The sequence below is a fragment of the Embiotoca jacksoni genome, unplaced genomic scaffold (assembly GCF_022577435.1).
Source record: "Embiotoca jacksoni isolate LCO1_2020_lvr unplaced genomic scaffold, fEmbJac1.0.p SCAF_49, whole genome shotgun sequence".
NCBI classification, from domain to species: Eukaryota; Metazoa; Chordata; class Actinopteri; family Embiotocidae; genus Embiotoca; species Embiotoca jacksoni.
In genome coordinates this window covers 2,682,446-2,698,517 of record NW_027185402.1, presented here as the reverse complement: position 1 = coordinate 2,698,517, position 16,072 = coordinate 2,682,446, and the positions used below count along the sequence as shown (strand labels likewise).

The 16,072-nt window shown below is 40.2% G+C and overlaps 1 protein-coding gene across 5 annotated transcripts in view; it reads right to left on the bottom strand.

The window, feature by feature from the left end:
- Positions 1 to 501: 501 nt before the first annotated feature.
- The window catches only part of elavl2 (ELAV like neuron-specific RNA binding protein 2), a 31,991-nt gene continuing 16,420 nt past the window's right edge, over positions 502 to 16,072 (bottom strand). For 4 of the 5 annotated variants that reach the window (XM_069170375.1, XM_069170374.1, XM_069170373.1 and 1 more), the window contains 5 exons: positions 10,953 to 11,056; positions 8,108 to 8,261; positions 6,016 to 6,241; positions 5,276 to 5,314; positions 502 to 3,222 (listed from right to left, as the gene is read on the bottom strand). In XM_069170375.1, the coding sequence (XP_069026476.1) occupies positions 2,892 to 3,222; positions 5,276 to 5,314; positions 6,016 to 6,241; positions 8,108 to 8,261; positions 10,953 to 11,056 (854 nt within the window). In that variant the 3' untranslated portion in view covers positions 502 to 2,891. The remainder of the gene's footprint in view (positions 3,223 to 5,275; positions 5,315 to 6,015; positions 6,242 to 8,107; positions 8,262 to 10,952; positions 11,057 to 16,072) is intronic. The other variant, XM_069170376.1, reaches the window with a different exon arrangement.

Genomic DNA, 16,072 nt, shown 5'->3' with positions numbered 1-16,072 from the left:
CCCCTAAAATGACAGTCGGGCCGTGAGGTGGCTGCGCAGCGGGGAGGCGCACTTCAAAGCCGGCCGTTCCATCTTCAGCGACTGTCAGCCTCAAGTGGAGCAGGAGACACAAAAAACATTACAAAATCAAAAAAATAGAGGGAGAGAAAAAAAAAAGAAATCAAAAAAATAAAATCAATACTCTCTATGAGGTTCGTTCCTTCAAGCCTCGTGCTGCTCTTCGTGACGTTCAAGATGAAAAAAAGATGAGCGTTTCTTCCAGACGGGAAGTTCAGCGCTTTTCAAACACGATTTAAACAACTTCTACCTTTAACCTCAACGCATCGTATCGCATGTACAAAAACCAAAGTGATAAAAAAAAAAAGAGCACAGCAATCAGATTAATAAACATTTCATGCTTAAAGTAAAACAGTTTAACAAGATTTTTTTTTACACATGAAACTTTTTTTTTCCTGGTGCAAACAGTAAATAGGAATGATTGGATCAATTCACAAAGCTGCATTGCCCTTCAACTTATTTATTGATGTACTGAACATGGAAAAAATCCAAAGTATCCAAACACAAAGTAAAGAACATGTACATCCTTTTAAATATTCAAACAAAAGATATTCTATTCCAAAAATGCTGTGAACCAAGTCAGACTATACAACTTCAAATAAATAATCATTCTCATATTAAGAATGGAGATAAGAGGGTCGGGAGGGAACATTTTTTCACGCCAGACCGTCGGCACAATTTGCCAAGACCAAATAATCAGGAGGAGATTACAAAAAAGAAAAACAAAATGCTATTTCCGACGACGGCAGGTCAGGCGTGAAAAGTGTAGTCTCTACCCCACAGCAGCAAATATCACAACTCATCTAGACTTAAAGTTAAACTTGTACAAGTAACACAAAGAAGGAATAGATAAACGAGAAAAAGCAGTTGCAAAGATAATCATATAATGCATAGCACACTGCTCAGTTAAGGGGAAGCATGACTAGTAACTGGTTGAAATACCAAGCAGGATGCGGGTGCAGTATTCAGTGCATGTGAGGCTGGACCAGCCTCCGTCCATCCGTCTGTTCGAGGCGAGCCAGATGTTGTTCGACAAAACTTTTGCAACCAATTTTGCGGTCGTTAATGGAACCGCTTCGCTGTCCTTCCCCCAAAGTGAATAAAGCAATATACACCTTTTTTTTTTTACGATTTTAAAGACAGGTTATATGCATTACGTATATATATGAGTATGAAAAAAAAAAAGTAATCAAATAGTTCAAAACTGTGGTTTATATCCATTCTTTACCACATAAATATATATCTATAATGTTTATATATAAAAAACAAAACAAATGTCTATAGTTTCTTAATACTTTTTTTTTTCTTTTTTTTTCTTCTTATTTTTTTTGTTTTTTACGAAGCAAGACTATCTACAGACCAAACAACCAACAAATTTGATGCACTGTAATGCTAGTCCATAGGACAACGAATCCAAGGAGTTCAACTGAAGGGAAACTGAAATCAAAAGGTAAATATCTCAAAAGAAAATACCTTACATACTCCGTGAAAGAAAAAAGAAAACGATATATATAATATCACACTTTCCAATGAAGTCAAAACGAGAACCAAAAGAAGTCTGCCAAATACTCAACATAAAAAAGGACTTATTTACATAGCTCAAAGCTCAGGAGTAATCCCTTCTATTCTTCAGACTAGGTTTTTTTTAAGCTGCTGCCTTCGTAGGCTCGTCCTCAAGATTTCATACAAAGTATGTAAAAACCCTTATTGGGACAAAAATCAGTCGAATGATATATCGTAGGTACACCACAAAACACCATGAGCTCCATCTGAAGGGAATCTTGGAGGAAGAGCTGATTTTTTTTTTTTTTTTTTTTTAATCCCCCGTTTACCTTTTAAGATATCTCCGTGTTATAATTTTGCATGCACTTTTGGCAAATAAACCTTTGTAGTTCTGTCTGTTTCCAAATCAAATCCGAAAGCGAGTTGCTAGTCCTAACAACCAGGATGACAGGGGGACCCACAGATGATTTTACAAATGAAACCAGCACTGCCACTGATTCTATAATCTAAAGATAATACAAAGATCTCAAAAGGTATCTTTTACATCATAAATCTCTCCAGAAATTTCAACCACTGCAAACTTTCTTGTAAAGTTCAAAAGCTCACAAGGTGTCATATGAAGATATTTTTCAAAGTATCCAAGTCAAAATATTTTGTTCCAGGTCCAGTAAAAAGTTTCTCCAAATTTTTCTTTTTATAAAAATAGATGCTTTTTAAACCCACATCAAAGAGGTTCTTAGCTCTTTGGCAAGGTACTGCTTTAAGAATTTTTTTTTTTTGTCTTTTTCTCCGTTAAGTTTACAATAAGCAACATTTTGCAGCCAACCAATAACCAACTCATATTACAAGAAACAGAATACTTACAAAATCAACTAAACCTCAAATAGTTCAAAAATAAGTACTTGCTAATCCACTGAAGGCATAACGCACCTATGGCAAATCAGGACACAGAAGTACAAAGAAAATCACCACACATAACCTTACGAGACTTACTGTTTCAAAGCAGATGTGCAACAAAATGACAAAACCTATTGTAACGTTTTAGATGGTGCATCTGTAAAGACAGCAAGAGAATTCAACATCACAGGCATCAAAACCTGCAGTATTTTTTTTTTTCCTGTTTTAAAGCATATGAAGATTCAAAGCGAAGCAATGAAAAAAAAAAAGAAAAAAAAGAAGAAGAATCACATTGTTGGACGCTAAATATTGTTTTTCTTCGCAACACTGATTTACAAAGCTTGTTTTTACTAATGTAGAAATTTACGGTCAATACGCTTCCATTTTCTGTTTCCACTTTCTCGCGAGTTCTCTAGAAACAATCTCAGTGGGTTTTAGGCTTTGTGTGTTTTGTTGGTTTTGAACGAGACTTGCAGAACTCGGTCCCCGAGGCGGTATCCATTCAAGCTGGCGATGGCCACAGCTGCCTCGTCGTAATTAGTCATGGTGACAAAACCAAATCCTTTGCACTTGTTTGTGTTGAAGTCGCGGATAACCTTGACATTCGTGACGGCACCAAACGGCCCAAACATCTGCCAAAGGATGCTCTCATCTGCATCTGGAGCCAGGTTGTAGACGAAGATACACCAGCCATTGCCCGCGTGCCCCGGGATGTTGATGCCAGCCAAGCTGGTCACCCCGTCAATGGCCATGGGGGAGAACCTGCTGTAAAACACACAAAGTAACACGGTTCAAGGCCAGAGCCAAAATGAGCACAAAACGGGCCTTTTTATAAAAACAAGAGATCGTGCCAACAAGCCTAACAGAATCTGACAAGTCTCCAGTGGGATCAGCAGAATCCACGCTTCATCCACGGTTGTGTTGCTTTAACAGTCAGTGTTAGCACCATTCTTTCATTTCAGACACTACTCCTTTTCATATTTCTCTTTCAGCTGGGCAGTAAGTTATAAAAGGCCCTCTTGTCAAAAAAAACAACAACAACCCTAAAAACGGAGCCGTTATCCTGAATGTGCAGCATGTGTAGTTATCTCGTACTTGAGATAACACAACAAGCTTCTTTCACATTTTCTTAGAAATTGTAGCTGCTTTTAATGCGCATCAAAACAGAAGCACAACATTATACACTTCAAAATCAAAAGCAGGTATATCAGAGGAAATAAAAACCCTATTTAAGCCGTGACCAGAATGGAGGCACAGGAAACCTCTGGCCTTCGGTAAATGTGGTTTTGCAGTTTTAAGAAACATAATTCAAAGTGCATGGACGGCCTATGAATTATTGCAGCAGGTGTCACATAAGATTAGCTGCTCCAGTTGGCCTCTCAGGGAACATCCACTATGACAGGTGTGCGCCCAGTGTCGAGGTCCTGTAGAGAGATTTGCCAACGAGCCAGGCAGAGGAGAAATCACGTGTATTGTTGCTGGTGACGGGTCTTTGAGCTTTCAGGGGACCGGACTTCAATCATCCTCGAGGAAGACATTCTTATAAAACTCAACTTAGACAAACTGGTATCCTGTCGAATCCTGAAAGATGTCTGATGCAACAAAGTTTGAAGCAGGACAGGGCTGTCCATAATAGATCAAGGTAGGAGCACGAAGCTCAAAATACAAGTATGCAATTTTGTGCAATAGCAAGTAAGATTGTAAAATTCTGTCCTTTGTTATGTAGACCAGCAGGACAGACGACGCTTTAATCCAGACGTGTGACATTATGTCGAGTGTAAAGCATTTCGCTGCATTACTGTCACTGACCTTCTCCTATGAAGCCATTTCCCTCATTTCAATTATCAGTCAACATTTAATTTAAAGCATAAATAACTACACTTGTTCATATTTAACTTAAAACTGGGGAAAAGGCGCCTGTTGTTGAAGCTGGCCAGGACTGGAAGCTCATCTTCACGACCCTTCATCAGACACAGAGACCCGATGTCGTTCCATTTTGTCCAGCACTGCACTTCAAACTCGGCTTCTAACATCCTTCCATTGAGCAGACGATGTACTGCGTTTGATAACAAAAGCAACAAATATTCAACTAGATATTGTAACTTGGAAATAAGTGATAAACAACTGCACATCCCAGCGACTGGTGCTGACAGTTCTTGCAGAGTCTCACGCTATTGCCATTATTTATTATTAAGTACTTAGGATGGGTTAAATGTAGAAGAACGAATGTCCACTCAAGCTTTAAAAAAAAAAGAAAGAAAAGTGACTTAAACTTCAGTTAAAAATGTTACCATCACCTCTAATAATACCATTTCAAGTGATTAAAGTAAAAGTGTGTCGAGGTCTCTTCTCTTCCCGCTGCTGCACATGTATATTGAACCATGTGTTGTATCACTAAATAAGTGCTGGGCCCATAAATCTGGCAGAGTGGATGTCCCAGGACAAGAGGAGCAGATAGTCTTCGTGTGACGGCCTTCATCGGGGTCCTCCCTTCTCCATCTTTCTGCAGCTCCTGCAGTCTCTAAATATTTACATCACTTGCTGTTAAAACAAACAGTCTGATTTACTCACATTAACTGAATTATATGTATATTTGAGAGTACAAGTAAAATTCAATCCGATATTGAATCAATGCTACCTCGCGCAGCATTAACTACCTACACAATATTGCAGAGCGCTCAATCAGGAAGACTGGCCCCAAAAAAAAAAGAAAGAAAAAGAAGAGGAAATGAAAATCAGCTTCCTCACATTAGATCTGAATTTCCCTGCGGATCCATTAAAGCAGACTATGAAATCTAAAAAACAAAAATCAATTTACCTTTTGACTCCATAGGCCATGTTCAGCAGATTGTCCAACCTTAAAAAAAACAAACAAACGCCAACACACATTTTAATATGAAGAGAGCTTTATAGGAGGTTGATGCGTTTTGACAGGATGACAGAGATGAGGAATAGTTCTGATTACAGTCAGTCGTTCTACTCAAGAGAATCCTAAGACTTTTATGTGCATTTTATTCTGTTGACTCTACTTGTTTTTCCAATATTCAACCTACACAACCCAGGAGACATTCACTTCACGAAGATGGTCGTCGAAGCTGAAAATACCGCAGCTTATTACACAAATTCTCTTCCCACAAATCATCAATGAGTGGACTGAAAAGCAAATGTATTTTTGGATTAATGTGTACATTTTATTCCAATCATGCAAAGACTTTCAGCCCATCTGCTGTATTTTCCACCAGAGCATTGCTCATCTCATTTTCACATTTGTCAAAATCTGCTCAAACCCGGATTGTGTCGTAGGCCTACGTCTGCAACAGGAGGAACACAGCAAAGTTATGAATGTGAATATGGGGATGAATTATTCTGTCCAGAGTATTGATGAGCTCCAACACAGAATATGTTCGCTATACTGCCGAGAGACAATTTAAATGCTAATTTCAAAAAAGCCTCAGAGGGTCAACAGAATCCACTCCACTAGCAGTATTAACTAAGCTGGCCTCTAATCAGATTTTTAATGTTTTTTTTCTTTCTTTCTTTTTGGTGTGCCCCTTTTACCTGAAGCGTTGTGCCTGCTGTGCGAGGGGTCCTGGGTACCTTCGATTGGGTGACTGATACAGCTGGGACAGCAGTGCCTGGCTGGTCTTCTGGCTCGGGTTGTTCGCAAACTTCACTGTAATGGGTTCGGTGGCACCGGGCGGCTTCTGACAGTTCAGACCCTTGATGGCCTCCTCAGCCTCAATTCGCCGGTCAAAACGAATGAAGCCGACGCCTCTGGAAACACCTGAGGAGAATACGCGAGCTTCAGATCGGCCGTATGTTGGCAAGCTCCTGCAGTTTGCACATCACCGACACCACGTAAACGGTAACTTCGGGGTAGAAGACCCGAGTTTCCTTATCGAATGCTAATATGACATATTAATGGTGCATTAAAAAAAACAGCACAGATAACCGCTGTGAAGGTGCAACACTATTCTACCATACTGCAACGTTTTGATCAATATTTAATACTAAATCGGATAAAAGTGGGTATGTGAAGATGCCTGTTAATTAAAAAAAAAAAAAAAAAAAAAAAAAAAAAAAAAAGAACAGTTTGCTTTGTCTAGTTCCCTTTTAACTTTTCAAAAATACAGACCCTCTTTCACTTTGATGTTTTACAAAAAAAATTGCTAACATTACCTCGACATCAAAGTGGGATTCAAATCAAGAAACGTGACACTAGAGGCAGCAGCACAACCATCAGTGGTGATCCAACACAAATGAAGAGCAGGGAAACAGGCAGCCGGAGAATAAACAGAGGAGGTGAAGAAGTGGATTTGCTTTGACTGAGAACCAGCAACAATACGAGGCTTTCCCTTCACAGGACGCTGGCAAGCCAGCAGAGAAGAAACGAGAGCAAAGACCGAAGATTGTGACGAGCACCACGTCCCAAGATGGCGGGGGGGAGGGGGGGGGTTAAAATATCACCAGATCAGCAGCGTTGTGGTGACTGTTGCTAATAAGTTTGTGTGAAGTGAGAGTGATTTACGAGAACATCAGCACGTTAGCAACAGCTGGCTGTTTTGGATAAAACTCAAACAGCTACAGGTTCCTTTAAATATACTGCAGCAATTAGATATTTTAAGAATATTTACAAATTATTCCTTTAACTTATTTACCTCTTCCTGCCCTCTCGGGACATTCAGGCATGTCATTAGTCTTTTGGTCTGGTTTCTTCCTGCTAGTGAGCTTCAGTGTCTTTTGCCTTTTACAAAGTAAGAAGTCCTCCACTTTGCTCGTGTTTCCACTTCTTGGCGTTTTCGTTTTTTGTTTCTTGTCAAGCGTATTTCTCTTAAACCTTGTGCTTTTTGTATTTAGCATGTATTGCAGGTTGTGCAGTATTTGATTCAATGTTTTAATTCTCACGCATTTTGTCACTGTATTAACAGCATTAGAAAACCTGAGCCTCTCTGCATCAGGTGTTACTCTGTTAGTTTAGGAGCAACAGCAGGTTTGCGATTCCTGCTTTACATTTTGGTGGTCTGGTGTCCCTGCAGCTGGATTACAGGCTGAAAGTAAAACTGGAAGTGGATTCTCCGGGAACAAGTGGTTTTGTGTTTGAAAAATAAAGACAACCGTTCCCATAATGCATGCCGGAAGGAATATTACACTGGGACAAAACCGCTGGGAAATGTCTCGGTGAACGATTCTGTTTATTAGTGTTTCACGTCACAGTGACAGCTGGAAAACAGAGAATAGAACTGCTCTAAATGCATTTCATTTCTTGCCATAGAACAGGCATCACACGTATACCTTTGGGGATGGGAAGAGAAAAGGGAGAATAAAGCAAGGGAAGGTAAGTGCAGGCAGAGGGAAGATTGGAGGGGAAAAGAAATGATGAAGCATTGAGTCCTGCTACTTTACACCCATTTTCATATTCTATCTCTGCATATTTATGAACACCTCTAGTGGAAAATTGCATTTTTTTTTTGTTTGTTTTGGAAACCTCATACCACCACCTCTGATGTATTTCTCGGGCTTGGCTGTGTCATTTTGTTCGGCAGTCTCGAGGGAAAAGGAGGGACCAAAGTGGCAAAGTAAAAAAAGGAACAAAAAGAGGAGGAGGGGTGGGGTGGGATTGGGGGTGGGGGGGCTGTCATGTTGCACTCACCAGTCACCTGGTCCACCAGGATGCGCGAGGTAATGATGCGTCCGTACTGAGAGAAGAGCTGCTCCAGTTCTTTCTGAGTCATGGTTTTTGGCAAGCCACTGACGTACAAGTTTGCATCTCTGATGGAGGCGGAGCTTGGACGCGCATAGGAAACCTACAGGTGGAGACAGTTCACATGACCACCAATTACAGCCAGCTCCAGCACACGCAGTACTCAACTCAAATACCAGAGATCAGATCAGGGCGGGCTGTTCATCACCTTCGTGGCTACACTTGTTCAAACTAACGCGAGCAGAGCAGATGCTGTGACCCATTTATAGCAGAGAGGATGGAAACACACCAAGTCTACTGCGAGACCAACGTCGCATCCACAAACACACCGACACAACTCCTCTCAGTTTGCATTGAACAACTATATTGTTTATCAGGACACAAAAACACAGGGTTCCTCTCAGACAGACAAACAAACAATTAGTATTTGTAGGATTTAAACATTTTTTTATGACAGGGCAAACAACTTTCAAAGGGGTGTTCAGATAACATTAAAGATAATATTGATATGAACGGAAGCTTTCAACACAATGACGTCAAGACTTGTGTGAAATTCAAATGGTAATAAACACAGGTTTGATCCAGGTGGCACAACTTGAAGCCAAACCTGTCTGTTACATTTTACAATGTTCCAGGCCAAGAAAAAAAATTCCGGTTTATCCCAAAGCTGTGGGACTCCGTTATGTAAGAGGAGAAGGCGAAAATAAGATAATGGAGTTTGGTCTTAGTCAAATGCGGTTTCTCCTCACATCATTGCCTGCTTCAGCAAACATCTCAGTCATCGACTGTATGTTGCAAATAAACAGACTTTTAAATTTGCTCAGATAAGGCAAAAACGAAAATGTTCCCTTAAAGGGAGAAACACTTTTTCTGGGGTGTTGTGGCACATGAAAATAAGGAAAATAAGACAACGGCAATATAGAAATCACTTGTTTTGTTAACTTCTCTTCATCCAAGCCAGGTTTTCTCCTTTTTAAATTGCTGCCATCATCATTTGGGTTCAACAACAACAAAGTGGTGCATTGCAATAATGTGTCTGCTCCCTGTTGTGCATTTGTGAACGTCTCTTTCTTTACTCAGTGCAAACTTAAGAATGACTCCTCCTGGCTAAGTAGACGGTGACAAATCTGCCCGTCCAAGAGGAGTTTAACCAACATTTTCTGTCCATCAAACTCAGAGTCTTGACAGAAATAGTTGCAGCATCAGGCCTGTCTAGACAGCTCTTATTTAAATATAAATTTAACATGTCCTGAATATTGCTGTAGACAAGAGTAGGGAGGCTGCCTCTTAAAACTAATCTTGCCCATTCCTGTCTTTGAAGTCAGGACATATTTGGAGACCCGCAGCACCAGGACAGACACAGCAGCAGCAGAAAAAAAAAAAAAAAAAACATCTATACCCTGACGAGTAACAGAAAACAGAGGGGGACCAAAGAATCATCTCCCAGGTCATGTGGATCGATACGTCGTTGCACCCGAGGATTCATTAATTCCTTTTTCTCGGTGCACCGTCACATTTTCAGTCATGTGGACATTTATCTAATTAGATGAAGGAACCAAGACAGCTGACGTTTTGGAGCTAATGTAAGATTTGCTTTCTTTCGTGGAGGAATGAATGACAGAGTTAGAGAGGCAAAAGAAACAGGACAGTCACGAGTCTGCTGCATCTTCCTCTTCTCTGTGTGACGGCTGCAGGTTGTTCCGACTCGTTTGTACCGCAAATTAGTGTCCGAATTGTTATCATTGTAAACTGATTCAAGTCTGGGTTGGCAGTCTCATGCAATGCCTGCATGGAGAAAAAAAAAAGTGTTCTCAAAAAGCCTTTCTGTTTGTAGCCACCGGTCAGGAAGAAGTCCACCATAGAAACATGCCTCGTACCGAACCTGGAGGGACGCCTGATGGAGTGATCGGAAACGCTGAGGCTGCCCGCCCACAGCCAGGCTTCTCCTGCTTCTCCTCATCCCTGCCTTCTGCCTCCTCTCACCTTCACACATCATTTAATGCTGATATTTGCAAAGTATATTCCTCCACCTCACTAGGGTTTATTTGCACTTCTGACAGAGCAGCCAGAGAATTTTGGATGCGTGATACATAAAGAAACGTTCCCATGTTCTACTTTCAGAGGAATGAACTGAGGCAGACGTGGAGAGAAAAGATGTGCTCCGTTTGATACGTGGAAATTAAGTGGCGAGGCTCATAACACGCCGTATCTTCCACTGTCATAACATGCCACATCTGCACAATATTCAAGTGTTAAATACAGAAATAATCAAGCGTACAGCTTACAAATTTGGTGACATTCAAACGTGGATTTTCTATCACCAAACGTGTTTGTGCCCACAGACATTTGCTCTAACACCCCTCTGCCCGATATGAGAAGGACAGCTCCTTGTAAGGCCACTGTGAGAAAAAAAAAAAAAATATATATATCACATCTAATAATCTGGTTCCACCATCCACAAATCCTGCAGCACTATATGAAGCAAATGAGTTTTTCCACCAGCGCATTGAGAGCTACATTGCCTGATGAATGCTAATGGAAGCCACCTCCCTGTAAAGGCATACAGCAGAGCTACAGCACATGCAACCATAGAAACAGTTCTGCTCTACTTGAGGCCCGAGCAAAGCCGCCTGTGCCCAGATTAACAATGGGCTCCCTTTCCACCCCACATTGCTCCAGCCTCATTATACTTCGACCTAGAGAGCTAGACATGAGCAGCATAACTTGATGGTTTTTTGGGTTTTTTTTTTTTTGTTGCAACCGGTCATGAATTGTAACAGATACGACATCCTACCTTGATGGTTTTGGTCTGAAGTCTCAAGCCATTTAAGGTATTGATGGCTTTTTCTGCGTCCTTCGGGTCGACATAATTCACAAATCCATATCCTAGGCTCTGCCCTGCAAAAAAAAAAAAAAATTTAAATAGAAAAAAAGAAAAACGGATTTAGGATCACACTGTGTGTACAAACTCAATTGTTTGCAGACAATGTACAACTAGCAAATATGGTTGAGACAGCCTTTTATGACTCACCGGTGAATGGCATGATTACCGGTTTACCCCCCAAAAATAAACTGTCAGTAAAACCATCACACAGATTAACTTTACTTTGTTTTTTTTTATCTGGCAGAGAACCCACAAGGTCACAAAGTCCGTTTTCAACAAATATCTATTTGGCTTCAAACCGAAGGCAAATTCTCACACCAGCTCTTTGACAAACATATTTTAAATTAAAAATGACAAGCAGTTGCTCTGCTTTCACACCAACTCGTCTATGACACAGCGAAGTAGCCGAGGCTCACCGTGTTCCCCTCCCTCTGCAGTTTATCTCTAAAATGTACAATAGATTGACACCCACTCTTTATGTGCAATTCAATTTCCTCCACCCACACTGCTGGGTTTCTCCGCAATTCCACTGCCGGTCAAGTTCAGCAGCTAAAGCAGTTTCATCTTATCAATACAGTAAATACAGAAGCAACCTACATTTTCTTTGATTGAAGTTTAGTTGTCATTAGATAAATACTCCCGTTACTCATCTCCATGTTCATATAGCTCAACTCAAAGCACAGCTGCTGTCATCAACCTGCGTTTAGGTCTGTTTTATCATTTTATCATCGTTCCATCGTATAAAAGTTGTTTCTGCAGCAACAACTTTGTTCTCCTCAGGAGAGATTTCCTGCTCTTTGTTTCTTGTTCTCACTCCCTTTCTATTCAATTACACACATGGAAAAACACAGCTCCGCTTCATGAGGTAACAGTCAGTGACAAATAAAAGGCATCATTGAAAAATAATTTGAAGTCAACTATCGATAATTTCAAACAGTAATTGTATGTACATTAAAAATGTAATTTCAGGCTTCAGCTGCAGACGCGAGTGCAGCACAAAGACAGAAGAACGGAGAAAAGAGTGATGCTGAAGGAGCCGGCGGACGACAGCAGCAGCAGGAACACGGAGAATGAAGATGGAGTTTTGTTAGACTGCAAAGTGCATTTGTCAAGAACTGAAAACGGATTGCTTTAAAATAAAGAGCAGAGTCACTCGTGCTGTTATCACTGGGGAAAAACAACAACAACAAAACAACAACATTTGTTTCTTTTGTCGTTATTAGCCGATCCGATTCCTAGTCAGCACAAGCAAATGACATACTGTAAACGGTTTAGATATCGTCACAATACACAAATTGGATATCAATTATTCACATATTCGGCGTGAGACTTGTTCAGGGATCCAAACAATCACCCTCATAAAACAGTCTATCGAGGCCTACGTACACGCACTCCCGCAGTAACAATCTCTACCCAGAAACTCCCGGCAGTGCACCAGCTGTTATCCATCCAATGCTGTTCGGGTTAGCTTTCAGAGCTACGCAGACAGTGTGCAAATTTGATGACATGTTTTGTACGTATACTCGTACCGCACGTTTAAATCTGCCTTCCTGTACGGCAAGAACCTTCATTGCCGACACGGTGTGGAGTTTAAACTAAACGTAAGCATGAAGCCGCTCATAGATGCATGTACATATTTAAACTTGAAATTGATGTGTCATAGTGAGTAATCCCTCTCCTTAGGGTAACAATAGGGTAGAAAAGTGAACACACAAAGTTAAAGCAGACTATCAGGTAAAAACAAAAACTTTACGCTTTACATGAAGTAATAGTTGCTGACTCGGGCCCAAGTCTATCAGCGGAAGCTCTTGGTTGAATTTTACCCAGTAAAAATTCCAATAAAGTTTCATCCAAACAGGATGGCTGGAAAGGCAGAGTTACTTCGTACAGCTCTAAAGCCGATATCGCACTACTGACTCTAATTTACATTAATACGTTGCACTTGACTTAATAGGCTTCTTTTTTTATTTTTTTTTTTAAATTGCATTTCATATGCTAATGAGTCAAATGTGGATATTTTTCAAAAACAAAATGTCAGTGCATTTCGTAGTTTATCTGCTGTCCAAAAAGCAAACACCAAGCGTGACTCCAACGTAGAGGTAGATACAGAACCCTCATTTCTTCTATAGTTACACTACATTAGAAAAGGAAAAAAAACACAAAATAAAAACAGACACCCTACTGTCAAATACTGCTTGCAGCATTGCTGTCAAGTCTTCTCTTCTGCACAGCTGAACGACTGATATTCATCCATACTAGTTTTATGCATCTTAGCACCATGAGTCACTGCTCTCACGGGTTGTTCTGCTGTGATCAAGTAAAGTTCATAAACTTAATTTCACCTTGCATGTCAGGGACTGTTATAGCCAGGAGAAATACGCCGAGCCTTTGAAATGAGCTGGTGAAAATGACACTTTTACTTAAACCTGGAGGGCACATGCTGCACATGAGCACGCCAAGCCTTATAGAGACGCCTTCCTATGGAGTGTCCACTATCTGCCACATCCACTGTCATAACTAAATTTAGCTTTCATTAAAGAACAGAGGAGACGTACTGGGATACGCTTTGAAGCCGAGAGCTGCACCCCAGCTTCCAGTACGACAATATACGGTCCATAGTGGGAGGAAAAAGACACAAAAAGACTAAAGCTGCTTCTGCGGCAGCAGCCAAAGAGTGAACATTTAAAGCAAAGAGGAAGCATGCATCTCTCTGGTGATTACTTAACATCTGATGTAGCACCAGTACACAGATGTAGGCTGGTTTAAATCCATCGCCACAGGGCCACAGGAGAGACAAAAGCAACAGAGTCTGGAGGGGAAAGCTTTTTTTTTTTTTTTTTTAATGTAGAGCTGAAATCAGAGCACCATTCCTGAGAAATGACTTGGAGGCTTTGAATAACATTAAGGGTCTAATTCTTCCCACCCCAATTCAAGATTTTATCAGCTAAAAAGGATTTTATTTTTTTTAAAGAAATACTATAACTGCTAAATGTATTAATAGCATGCTGGTTAGACTCTGTTGATGTGCAAAGATCACTGTAAATCCATTATCAATCCATACTGCAGCGCGTATAATCAAAATGATAGCTGATGAATTCCTGCAGTGACAGAAGGGATTAATACTTTTGTGAGCTTCAATTTATTCCAGCTGGGGCTACGTATACATGTTTTTACATTTACTTAAATAGAAATTTGCCTTCCTTAAGTGTCCTCTTTGACAAGTATCTTCTGCCAGCTGGAGAGCTAAGAATTCACTCACTCCAGTTGGCATTTGTATTTCTTCAAAATAAAAATAATTACTTTAAATCAAGTAGCTGTTGACACCAAGAGCCTTTAAGAGTTTGCCGTAACAGACCACATCTGCTGGTGCAACTGTCATCCCTTATCCAATCTAACAGGAGTTTAAAAACAAAGCAAACAATTCATTCTTCACATTAATGGCTTCCTGTTATGACGGTACATGCTCAAAATAATACTAATTAAAAGATAAATTGTTTATAGATGTGTAAAACTTTCCAACACTGACATGACTGCGATGCGTGGACATGCACAAATCTAACAGCTGCTTTTATTCCACTAAATATTAAGTTCGGAAATTACAATGGCAGCTTAAGTCAAAGAGCAAGCCAAATAAAAACCTGACATATTTACTGTACCGTTTGAGGGAAGGATAGGAAAACACTAAAAGCAAGCAATTATTTTTGCTGCTTTAAACAAGTTTTAGCTTCCTTTGAATATATTAACTAACATCAAAATTAAAGAATATATAAATTCTAATTGAACCGTTACCAAAAACTCAAAACTGAGGCTCAATGACACAACAAGTGTGCAGCATGAAGAATGTAAATGGCTGTGGGCACTAAGAATTTGAAGGCAAGCGTGAACTCAATTAGGGTAGAATAGAAATCTGGTTTCCCGTTTTAGGTTTAATATTATAGGATCTGTTGGAGCACTGCAAATTCTCACTGCACAAAGTTGTCAAAGCAAGTTGGTAAATTTCTTGTTGCATGTTTAACTTTAATGTCACATTATCAGAGTCAAAACAAGCAAAAAGAACAAGAATAATGTTTGTGAGTGATTCATTCTATTTAATGGACTCGGAACTTGTAAATTGACAAAACATGAACCAACTATTTACAGCCTCGTAAACAACTTGCTGCTGCCAACAATGAAAATCAACATTTAAGGGAGGGCAGATCTACAAGGTCAACCAGCCTGGTTAAACACATCTTCTCTGCATTTAATGTTGTTTGAATAGACAGTTTTTTATAACGCAACAGGCAGCATACAGATCGCAGCATCGGCGACGCTTTCTTCGTCAATTAACGTTTGGTTGTTTTGATTGCAGGTGACGGAAAAGATCAAACCTGATTTCTAAGCTGTAGTCTATAAATTCTAGTCATCAGATTGCCTTGTTTTCTTGCTCAAACCATAAAGAAGCAGTTATGCCAAAGTACTGAAACATCATTTACATTTCAACTGCTCCACGTTGAAGGCATGTAGCATCAGGACCTATACGGTGCCTCAATCATTTCCACTCGAGGTCAGGCCGATTTCAAACAACTCGTTTCATTTAACTCTTTGCTCTTGAATTACTTGGAGTGCTACGTTCACACCTGCTCGACTAAATATGCAACCTATCAGGCCTTGTTTACGTTCAATCACCCAAGCAGGCTGTGCCCAACACTGATTTTAAACAAGGATCACTTGTCAACTCAACTCAGCCCATTTCACACATTAACAATCAAATGCATTTTTTATATGCATGGCTACACGAGAGCATTTTTTACCATGCCAGACTTAGCACTTGACAATTTTCATCATCACTGCATCCAAAAAGTCTGAATTTAGTAAATACATAATAGGAGCCTCGACGCCTTCCATCCCCGCAAACAGACCCCCCTTGGCTTGTGGTCTACCCCCGACTACAATTTATTTCCAGACACATGAAATATAAAAGCTCTGAATTTGTATGTAGATCACCAGTACTGTGCCACTCCAATTGAGCCAACACTCAGTTTTATCTTTTA